At 36.3% G+C, this 12,049-nt stretch overlaps 1 protein-coding gene across 4 annotated transcripts in view; it reads left to right on the top strand.

Annotated features, from left to right (window-relative positions):
* Nucleotides 1-12,049, top strand: part of FGD4 (FYVE, RhoGEF and PH domain containing 4) — a 229,996-nt gene that overhangs the window by 176,081 nt on the left and 41,866 nt on the right. For all 4 annotated transcript variants that reach the window (XM_027541685.1, XM_027541689.1, XM_027541690.1 and 1 more), the window contains exons 5-7: nt 6,629-6,718; nt 9,234-9,379; nt 9,758-9,914. In XM_027541685.1, the coding sequence (XP_027397486.1) occupies nt 6,629-6,718; nt 9,234-9,379; nt 9,758-9,914 (393 nt within the window). The remainder of the gene's footprint in view (nt 1-6,628; nt 6,719-9,233; nt 9,380-9,757; nt 9,915-12,049) is intronic.

Raw genomic sequence — 12,049 nt, forward strand, 5'->3', positions numbered from 1 at the left:
TATATATTCACAAGTAAAAAAAGAAGAAAAAAATAATCCCTTTATAGAGGTATATCAAAAGTAAGATACTTTTCAAATAGCATATTTATACTTATTTTGTAAAATCAGACCTGTGTATTCAGTTCCAAAAGAACCAAAATGAGATTACTCATCCAGTCACTATTGTGTAACCATTATTGTTTTCCCAAGAATTACAAAAACAAATGACTTCTTAGTAAAGGGCTATTTTAAAAAACACCAGGCTACAGCCCCAATGTACCAACAGTTCTAAAACTCCTTGGTTCATTATTTAAGTGTAAGTCTGATAGAGTAATAGAGTCTTGTGGATACAGAGAGATCATATACTTCTCCCTAAATGTACTGAAATATATATGTTTCTGCAATGTAAGCAAGGTTCAGAAACTAAACTGATTTTTTAAAATTTGGAAGCCATCATATTATTACATCAAATGTGACTGAATTTTTTACCTGATAATTATTACTAAAATGCTTAAAAGCCTGCTTTAAGTAAAATTGATGTTGGAAAAATAACTAACATATAAATTAAAATGCTCATTCATTTTTAAATGGATAGTTGGTATTTTATTAGTCTGTTCACTTGTAGGCAAATAATAGTCTCAGTTTTTGTTGCAAAGAAGATTAGAGTGAAAGCCAACTATTTACTAATAGTTACTCAAAATCACATACTCTGCTATATAAGTAAAATCTGATTTAGTCCTAACTGTAATCTTGGGCGAGTTTCCTGGCCTCTTTGAGTCTTGTTTTTTTTTTTTTTAAGCTATGGAATTTTGTTGTATATGTATACTATATGTAAAATAGGAATAATATTGGCACCCATTTTATAGACTTGTTGTAAGGACCAGTCAGTGTGTGTAAAATGCTTGTAACAGTCTGGCCTATTTCCTATTCCAGGGGATCTTCCCAACCCAGGGATCAAACCTGGGTCTCCCACATTGCAGGCAGATTCTTTACCATCTACCAGGGAAACCCACACATAACAATCAGTGAATAATTGTTAGCTATTCTTATCATGGTGATATTATCAACATTATTGTTGTGATTAACCTAAAAAAGTCTCCATAACTCTGTGATGTCCTCACTTTCACCATAAAATCCCTTGTATCTTTTCACATACCTTATATATGAGTGATTAAACCATTTGTTAGCAAGTTTACTTTTGCTTATCTTTGTGTTGGCTTTGCCAGGGTTAGGGACCTAATGTTAGAAGACCATCTGTGCAGAAGGAGTATAGTTTTTACAAATAATTGCTGGCATTCTCTTGGATTTTACAAAATATGACCAGGATACCCATAATTTGCCACAATCAGCTAAAGTATAATTTGCAGTCAGCAAAAGACTTTTTCTTATAAACTTCTTATTCCACTTCCTCTTCCACTTCCTCAGGGGTGACCTCATCGCATAGCAGTAGTAGACAGTATAATCTGTTATTTAGTGAGTTCTCTGACTCATAAGATGTATTATTTTATCATGGCACAAATTCTGCTGGGTTGTTTTCTTTAAAGATTTCTGTTAGAAATCTTAGCATTAGAAGATAGAAAAGAACATGGTGGGTCAAAAAGATGTCACCACTATAAGAATAAAATGAAGGGCTGGCCAAAAGTTAAAAAATAAAATTTAAAAAAAATTAAAAAAAAAAAAAGAAAAACTTAAAAAAAAAATGAAGGGCTGGAAAAGAATGAACTGCTAATACTAATAACAACTTGGATGTATCTCAAATGCTTTTTGATAAGCAAAAGAAACAAGGCACAAAAGACACATACATACTATGTCATTCCATTTACATGTCTTTCTGGAACAAACCAGATCAGCATTACTAGGAGTTAGTGGTAGAAGAGGAATGTGATTGACTATAGATACCTAAGAAGAGTTTCAATAGAAACGTTACCTATCTTGATTGTGGTGGTAGTAACATGACTGTAAGCATTTGTCAAAACTCCTAGAACTATTCACCAAAAGGGTGAATTTTACTATTTGTAATTTTATCTCAGTAAATCTGGCTTAAAACCTGAAACAAATAGCTGTAGTGTTCATGCAGGTCAGTATTTCCTGTATGTGAAACAATACATAACTTATTCTGAAATGTCAGTAGATTTCTTATGTATTTACTTATTAAACTTACTTATAGCTTTGTAAGTCACATTTTTAGTTCATTAGGTATTTTATTTTCTTCTCTATAATTAGTGATCATCTAAAAGTTCCTTGAACGTTTATCAATTTCATGGAATATACTTCACATGTTTTTTAGTATTTGAAGTTTTTCATATTGATCAGGATGCTACCAGTAACTGCAATACTATTCATCAGTCAGTTGGTTCAGTCACTCAGTTGTGTCCAACTCTTTGTGACCCCATGGACTGCAGCACAACAGGCTTCCCCATCCATCACCAACTCCCAGAGCTTGCTCAAACTCATGTCCATTGAGTCAGTGATGCCATCTAACCATCTCATCTGTCATCCTCTTCTCCTCCTGCCTTCAATCTTTCCCAGCATCAGGGTCTTTTCCAATGAATCAGTTCTTCCCATCAGGTGGCCAGAGTATTAGAGCTTCAACTTCAGCATCAATCCTTTCAATGAATATTCATGACTGATTTCCTTTAGGATGGACTGGGTGGATCTCCTTGCTGTCCAAGGGACTCTCAAGAGTCTTCTCCAACACCACAGTTCAAAAGCATCAATTCTTTGGCTTTCTTTATAGTGCAGCTGTCACATCCATACGTGTCTACTGGAAAAACCATAGCTTTGACTAGATGGACCTTTGTTGGCAAAGTAATGTCTGCTTTTTAACATGTTGTCATAGCTTTTCTTCCAAGGAGCAAGTGTCTTTTAATGTAATGGTTGCAGTCACCATCTTCAGTGATTTTGGAGTCCAAGAAAATAAAGTCTGTCACTGTTTCCATTGTTTCCCCATCTATTTGCCATGAATTGATGGGACCAGATGCCATGATCTTAGTTTTTTTAATGTTGAGTTCTACACTTGATCTTAAGCCATCTAACTCTCCTGTTTCACTTTCATCAAGAGACTCTTTAGTTCCTCTTTGCTTTCTGCCATAAGGGTGGTGTCATCTGCATATCTGAAGTTATTGATATTTCTCATGGCAATCGTGATTCGAGCTTGTGCTTCATCCAGCCTGGCATTTCTCATGATGTACTCTGCATATAATTTAAATAAGCAGAGTGACAACATATAGCCTTGACATACTCCTTTCCCAGTTTGAAACCAGTCCGTTGTTCCATGTTCAGTTCTAACTGTTGGTTTTCTTGACCTGCATACAGATTTCTCAGGAGGCAGATCAGGTGGTCTGATATTGATATTCCCATTTTTTTAAAGAATTTTCCACAGTTTGTTGTGATCCACACAGTCAAAGTTTTGGCATAGTCAATAAAGCAGAAGTAGATATTTTTCTCGACCTCCTTAAATAGTAAGGAAGTTTATTGTCTTCATTTCCGTGGTTATGAGATGACTGCTCTTTAGCACTTAAGCCTGCACGTGCCCTCATCTACATAGAGCAGCAAACAGATCTCTTTTTCTTTGTTTCTTCCTTAAGGATAGGGAGCCTTCTTTTCCAAAGCTGCCATTGCATATTGTCTTGTGTCACATTTGCTCCTAAACCAATTGTGGTATACCATTGATAGCAACACCATTCAGTTCAGTTCAGTTCAGTCGCTCAGTCATGTCCAACTCTTTGCGACCCCATGAATCGCAGCACACCAGGCCCCTCTGTCCATCACCAACTCACAGAGTTCACTCAAACTCATGTCCATCAAGTCGGTGATGCCATCCAGCCATCTCATCCTCTGTCGTCCCCTTCTCCTCCTGCCTCCAATCCTTCCCAGCATCAGTCTTTTCCAATGCGTCAGCTCTTCACATGAGGTGGCCAAAATATTGGAGTTTCAACTTTAGCATTATTCCTTCCAAAGAACACCCAGGACTGATCTCTTTTAGAATGGACTGGTTGGATCTCCCTGCAGTCCAAGGGGCTCTCAAGAGTGTTCTCCAATACTATAGTTCAAAAGCATCAATTCTTCGATGCTCAGCTTTCTTCACAGTCCAACTTTCACATCCATACATGACCACTGGAAAAACCATAGCCTTGACTAGATGGACCTTTGTTGGCAAAGTAATGTCTCTGCTTTTCAATATGCTATCTAGGTTGGTCATAACTTTCCTTCCAAGGAGTAAGTGTCTTTTAATTTCATGGCTGCAGTCACCATCTGCAGTGATTTTGGAGCCCCAAAATATGAAGTCTGACACTGTTTCCACTGTTTCCCCATTTATTTCCTATGAAGTGATGGGACTGGATGCCATGATCTTAGTTTTCTGAATGTTGAGCTTTAAGCCAATTTTTTCACTCTCCTCTTTCACTTTCATCAAGAGGCTTTTTAGTTCCTCTTCACTTTCTGCCATAAGGGTGGTGTCATCTGCATATCTGAAATTATTAATATTTCTCCTGGCAATCTTGATTCCAGCTTGTGCTTCTTTCAGCCCAGCATTTCTCATGATGTACTCTGCATATAAGTTAAATAAGCAGGGTGACAATATACAGCCTTGACGTACTCCTTTTCCTATTTGGTACCAAGTCTGTTGTTCCATGTCCAGTTCTAACTATTGCTTCCTGACCTGCATATAGGTTTCTCAAAAGGCAGGTTAGGTGGTCTGGTATTCCCATCTCTTTCAGAATTTTCCACAGTTTATTGTGATCCACACAGTCAAAGGCTTTGGCATAGTCAATAAAGCAGAAATAGATGTTTTTCTGGTACTCTCTTGCTTTTTTGATGATCCAGTGGTGACAGCATTCAGGGCTCCCTTTTCATCTGTGGATAAGGTCAGTTTCTGCAAAGGAAAGATTACATAGTACTGGGATTGACACAACAACCAAATCTGGATACCATTAAGAGATAAGGGGAAGGGAGGGATGCCAGGCAGGCAACCAACAATGCTGGTACTTTACTCTGAATTTATTAAGTTAAACCAAAATCTTGACTAATTGTGGAATTTGATTGCTATATAGTTCTTATTTCAGTGTTTCTGAGACCACAAATTATTTAAACAGCATTATGTTACTTAATCCTAAAGTCTCACATAAAAATATCTCAATTCAGTGGTAATGTAAGAAGCAGCATGGTAACTTTCCACATTAAATATACATTGCATATAAAGCATAGAGTAGATGTCGTGTATGTTTAATACCATGAAATATTTACACAACTTCATAACATTTTATACAGAGTTCAAAATGTAGACTTTACACAAATTAGACACTGGCTTAAAGTATACTTTGGTCTGCTTTGGTACTAAAGTTTTTTCTAAACTCATTATATTCATACTCTCCTAGAATGAAAAGAGTATTTCAGAAAAGTAGCTAGGTAGAAACTACTCTGAATGGTACACAGAGCCTAGATTTTATCCTGTTAGTGAGAAGAGGACTATTGGAGACTTTTTTTCCCTTTCCTATTAGAATTAGAATTAGGTGAGGAGAGCAGAGTTTTAGAAAGATTCCTTATACAGTAGTATTCAAGGTGGGTTAGAGCCATCAAAATAATGGAATCAGATAATTGGACAACTGTTGATTGGCCTGGGCTTGAGATAAGGTATGAGCAAACAGGGTATTAGTGATGAGAACTTAAAAGATGATGCTAAAGACAGAATATTATGAATAGGAGTTGGTGGCTGACTGAATTTTGTGATAGGGAACTAAGCTTAAAGTAATTTAAGTCAGCTAACTAGAAAGGGATAGAACCACTGCTGGGTTGGTAAGATCCAAGGATGGTGGTAGAATGGAGATATTACAGAAAAGGTAGTTTTGGTATTAGATTCACAACATATCAAAGCAATAATAAATGTCCAGCAATATTTAGGCATGTGCAACTGCTGTTCATCATTCATTCAGTGATATTTTATTGAATGCCAGTGTTTTATTGAAGCACTGTAGTAGACACAAGAGATGGATCAGTTAACAAGGGGAAAATATTGCTATCCTCATGACACTAGTAAGGGTATACAAAGATATTTTAGAGTTAATTAGATATCAACTGAGGAAATAATAAAGTCTGGATTTAATTAAAAATAATATAGGTAGAGGGGAGATGGGTGGGAGCATAGATGAAAGAAGACTAACAATGAGTTGATGTTGGATCTTGATGTTGGACACATGGGGATTTGCTTTACTATTTTCTCTAGTTTTGTATAAGATTGAAATTTTCTATAATTAAAATTTTTAAGCTAAAAAGTTCTGTGCATAGAGCTAATAGAGTGATACAAGCATGTGCAAAGAGTAGCCTGAGAGAGGTAGGGGAAAAATGAGGAAAGTATAGTACCTGGGTAATAAAAAAAATAAAAGATGTTTCAGGGAAAAGATGGATGATACTGTTAATTGATACAGAGATCAGAGAAGTTATAACCTAAAGAAGTTGTCATAGGGTAAATCTAGCAGATTGCTAATGTCTAGTTTTGTTCATTTCTGGTTGGATGTTCCTTAATGCCTTAAAGAAATTGGGTATGTGAGAAGCTTAAGAAAACTTTTGATGAAACCATTTGATAATGTTGATTACTTTAGAAATACCGTCCAAGCTTTCTTTCCTAATATGTGAATATCTATTCTATTTTTAGGAGACTGATGAAGAAAAACTTCACAAAATAGCCAATGAACTTTTGCTTACAGAAAGAGCTTATGTCAGCCGACTTGATCTCTTAGATCAGGTAATATTTTCTCTTTCAGAATTATTTTTGTCATTATACATCACTTTAACTTAGTAATTAAAGTGCTTTAGAAACTGCAAGAACGGCTTGCCTGTTTCTGTCTACTTCCTCAAGGAAATCACTAACATTTTCAACTTTGTCAGTGAATTAATTAGGTACAAAGGTTTCATAATTCATAGAAAACAGATTGAAAGACTCTCATATGGGTCACAAAATGTCTTTATCTGTATCTTTCAATCCTAAACACTACTGTTTCTTGTCCCTTTATTGTGATCCTGCAGACCGTGTTACTAAATAGGAGATTCTGATGCTGGCATGAATACGTCACTGGTTCTTGTCTCACTTGCTGTTCAGCCATTGAGAGTGATTGGAATAGCCTAGAGTCATAGGGCCAGATGGAAATTTGAAATTTCACTTTTTCAGCCTTGCACGAAAAGTTAAAAACAGTGCCTGGTGTTAATAGTTGTTGAATATGTGAATAACATTTTGTACTTTTATCATGGTAGAGGCTTGTGAATCATCTCAAGTATACATTTGTGAAGAAAGTTATAAAATGCATCATTAAGAATAACTGTTCAACACAATGGCCTCTTAATCCTGTTACACTGATAAAAGATCAAGAGAATTGGTAGATTACTGATATAGACTCTTCTTATTAGAAGAGAAAGTGAGTATTATGTTTGAGTGTTACTTACAAGAAGGCTTGTTCCACTATGGCAATTGGAAAATGGAACTTTGTGGAAGCAGGTCATCCTGGGCATGCCTCCTCATCAGGAATCCTTGGACTAAGTAAGCTACGTTGTCTGTTAGCGTGAGCCTGAAGGGGCCTGATTAAGACTTGTGTTCTCCAAAGTAATGAGTTTGTGACTCAAATATTCACTTTTCAAAGAATTTCACCATAAGTCAATCAATTTATGTTGATTTGTACCTTTGAAATAATGTCCGTTCTCATGGAGATTACAGACCTGAAACTTTTAGATATTCTTGTAGTGGAAATGTGCTTTTTCCTCTTATCAGGTTGCACTTTTTTTTCTTTCTTTTTTCCAGCCATATTATCTTGTTAGTGACGTTGGCTGACCTTTTAGAATTTAGAGTCTTAATTACTAAAATATCCTATTGGAGTCTCTAAGGACATAATTTTGTATTCTTTTTGCCTCCCAAGAAAATGCAATAGAGGTGAATTTAGAAAATAAACAACCATCTGGACATTATGAAAGAACAGACTTCTGCCTACATTTAACAGAATGGCAATTAAGAGGTATAGTAGCCCTACTGGAGTAGAGCTAAGACTGCAAAACTATTTTTACTGTCTTTAAAATACCTGTTATTATGTACAAGAGAAGATTTTTTTATCCTCATTCCTGAGTTTTAAGTTATCATACATTATTACTTAGTAAAGCAGGAAAACATCTGAGAACCAAAATACTCTTTTGTTCATACTGCCTTTTTATTAAGTGCCTGTTGTGCTATGAGAACTAATTCACAGTGTTCTCTGTCCCCAAGGAGTGTACTGTTTAAATAGGGAAGATGAGATTTATGCCAATAAATTATAATAAAGGGCAACATGTAATACATAAAAGTCATTCAAAAAATAAAGAGGAGTGGAAAATACAATTATTGTGCATATATATCATTTTCCATATCTCTTAACTCTGCCTGTGGATAGGAAGGTTAAATCCTATTTTGAAACCATTTTTCTCAGATTTGAACTTCAACCCGTGTTCCAGGACTCGAGCCTGGCCAAAACCCTGCTTAGGACTCTAACCCACAAGGCTGGTACATGGCATTCAGCCAAAACCCACAGTAATGAAGTTCAGGTCCTTAATGTCTCATCACAGAAAGAATTCGGTGAGAGACAAAGTGATACATAAAAAGTGGATTTATTCAGAGAGAAACACACTCCACAGAGTGTGGGCCATCACAGAAGGCGAGTGCAGTGGCCCCAAAATGCGGCATAATCAGTTTTTATGGGCTGGGTAATTTCATATTTTGGGGAAGGGGTGGAAATTTCCAGGAATTGGGCCACCACCCACTTTTTGGTCTTTTGGTAGTGCCTTGGAACTGTCATGGCGCCTCTGAGCGTGTCATTTAGCTTGCTGATTGAGGATCAAAGTCTAGTTGAAGTTGGCTTGTCTGTCGTCTTGGACCCATTTGATTCTAATTGATTTATGCTTGTGTTCTTGGGTTATGTCATTCTTTCAGAAGTTGTTCCCGGCCCCTTTCCCTCCTGTTTCACCATTAGCCTCGATTGGAAATTTCTCTGGAATAGAAAAGATTAATATCCTGTAGATAGAGGCACAGCCTAGATTAGAATTAGTTTCGTAATTCTAATTCCTGGTTTTTCTCTTCAAAGCATATTGTCATTCCTCCATTTCAAAAGTGATTGATTTCTTGAATCATGAACTTTTACATTTATTCAACAAAAAGTTATTAAGAGCCCACTGTGTGCCTCAGCACAATGCTAGATGGTTAACCAATAAATTTGAAGTAATATTTGCTTTATTTTCTTATTCAGGTATTTTATTGCAAACTATTGGAAGAAGCAAATCGAGGTTCATTTTCAGCAGAGCTGGTGAATAAAATCTTTTCTAATATTTCATCAATAAATACCTTCCATAGTAGATTCCTATTGCCAGAGCTGGAGAAAAGAATGCAAGAATGGTAAGGGGAGTAGATAACAAGTAATATATCTAAGGCAGCATTTATGCAAAATTTTTTATGTTAAAGATCCCTGAAAGACCTTGTAGTACATTTTTTGGCTTTAGTTGAAAACATTTTATCTCTTCTTTACAAGCTTTAGTTTGATTAGTAGAAACAAGATATTAGGGATTATCTGGAACATCAGAATTCCATAGCATTTCTCTTTACAGTGTCATTATTAACTCTCTTTTAAAAAGTGCTTTTTTCATTCTGTCAGTTTTGGAGCAAAGTGGATCTGATAAAAGCACAGAATGTGTATAAAAAGTGATTACTTTGGAGTCCTCTACATTCATTCATTCTATAAGAAATCTTAATAGCTTGCTTCTATGTTTTATACAGGGAAACTACCCCTAGAATTGGTGACATCCTTCAGAAATTGGCACCATTCCTTAAGATGTACGGAGAATATGTGAAGGGATTCGATAACGCAATGGAATTGGTTAAAAACATGACGGAGCGTATTCCCCAGTTCAAATCAGTAGTTGAAGAAATTCAGGTAAATAGAACTCTTTTGTTCAAGGCTATAAATTAATTTTTCTGTACAAATCATAAGGTTTTCTAGATCTAAATTTTAGATTGAGACTCCTAGACAAATTCTAATCTACTCTAAATTATGCAAAAATCATCTCTGCAAAGTTAAAATATTTATTGAGCACATGCTATATACTGAACAGTAAATTCTCCATTTATTTTTAAGGCAAGGAGAGTCTGGCTTTATCAGGGTCCACATAAATTTCCAAAAAAGTTTCCATCCAGCTCTGTGTGTCTCTTGCTTGCTTTCAGAGGTTGAAATGTTGGAATGAATATAAAGAATGCTATAAACCATGACATTTTGGAAACATAATTACAGTTGACCCTTGGACAACACAGGGGTTAGGATCGTTTATCCCCCACTGTTTGAAAATCCCAGTATAGTTTTAGGGCCAGCCCTTCATATCCATGGTTATGCATCCATGGATTCAACCAAACATGGATTATGTAGTACTGTAGTACATATTTATCGGGGGAAAAAACAACAACAATATGTGTATAAGTGGACCTGCATAGTACAAACCCATATGCAAGGATCAACTATATTCTGTTTTGTTTCTTGGGGGTGGGGGAGTTGGTCATTTCATATATGTGGCTTAAAATTTCATCAAACCTGGATAATACATTTTAATAATGGAAAAAGCAAGAGAGTTCCAGAAAAACATCTATTTCTGCTTTATTGACTATGCCAAAGCCTTTGACTGTGTGGATCACAATAAACTGTGGAAAATTCTGAAAGAGATGAGAATACCAGACCACCTGACCGGCATCCTGAGAAACCTGTATGCAGGTCAGGAAACAACAGTTAAAACTGGACATGGAACAACAGACTGTTTCCAAATAGGAAAAGGAGTACGTCAAGGTTGTATATTGTCACCCTGCTTATTTAACTTATATGCAGAGTATATCATGAGAAATGCTGGGCTGGAGGAAGCACAAGTTGATGTTGCCGGGAGAAATATCAATAACCTCAGATATGCAGATGACAGCACCCTTATGGCAGAAAGTGAAGAAGAACTAAAGAGCCTGTTGATGAAAGTGAAAGAAGAGAGTGAAAAAGTTGGCCTAAAGCTCAACATTCAGAAAACTAAGATCATGGCATCCAGTCCCATCACTTCATGCGAAGTAGATGGAGAAACAGTGGAAACAGTGGCTGACTTTATTTTGGGGGGCTCCAAAATCACTGCAGATGCTGATTGCAGCCATGAAATTAAAAGATGCTTAGTCCTTGGAAGGAAAGTTATGACCAACCTAGACCGCATATTAAAAAGCAGAGACATTACTTTGTCAACAAAGGTCCATCTAGTCAAGGCTATGGTTTTTCCAGTAGTCATGTATGGATGTGAGAGTTGGATTATAAAGAAAGCTGAGCGCCAAAGAATTGATGCTTTTGAACTGTGGTGTTGAAGAAGACTCTTGAGAGTCCCTTGGACTGCAAGGACATCCAACCAGTCCATTATAAAGATCAGTCCTGGGTGTTCATTGGAAGAACTGATGTTGAAGCTGAAACTCCAATACTTTGGCCACCTGACGCGAAGAGCTGACTCATTTGAAAAGACCGTGATGTTGGGAAAGATTGAAGGCAGGAGGAGAAGGGGGACGACAGAGGATGAGATGGTTGGATGGCATCACCGACTCAATGGACATCGGTTTGGGTGGACTCCGGGAGTTGGTAATGGACAGGGAGGCCTGCTGTGCTGTGGTTCATGGGGTTGCAAAGAGTTGGACGTGACGGAACTGAACTGAACTGAATAACATAATACTTTCTATTTGATTCTCTAGTCAAGACTGTTGATAATTTCTTTGCTTAAGTTTAAATATTGAAAAGTTTAAATGTTGATATTAATATCAATATTAAATACTGATTTCTTAGATCACCTAAGATTATTTGGGTGGTATTCTTGACTACCTTCTTTTGTTTTACATGGATATTTTTTACCTGTGTTTAAAACCCATTAATACAGTGATATGATTACTGTTTTGTATAATTTTAAGTCTTAAAGAAGTTAGAGTTATATATATATATATAAAGTATATATAAATCAATGTGATATATAATACCAAGGAAAGGAAAGATGGAAACCACATGATGATCTCAAT

This window comes from Bos indicus x Bos taurus, chromosome 5 (assembly GCF_003369695.1).
Source record: "Bos indicus x Bos taurus breed Angus x Brahman F1 hybrid chromosome 5, Bos_hybrid_MaternalHap_v2.0, whole genome shotgun sequence".
Taxonomy (NCBI): Eukaryota; Metazoa; Chordata; class Mammalia; order Artiodactyla; family Bovidae; genus Bos; species Bos indicus x Bos taurus.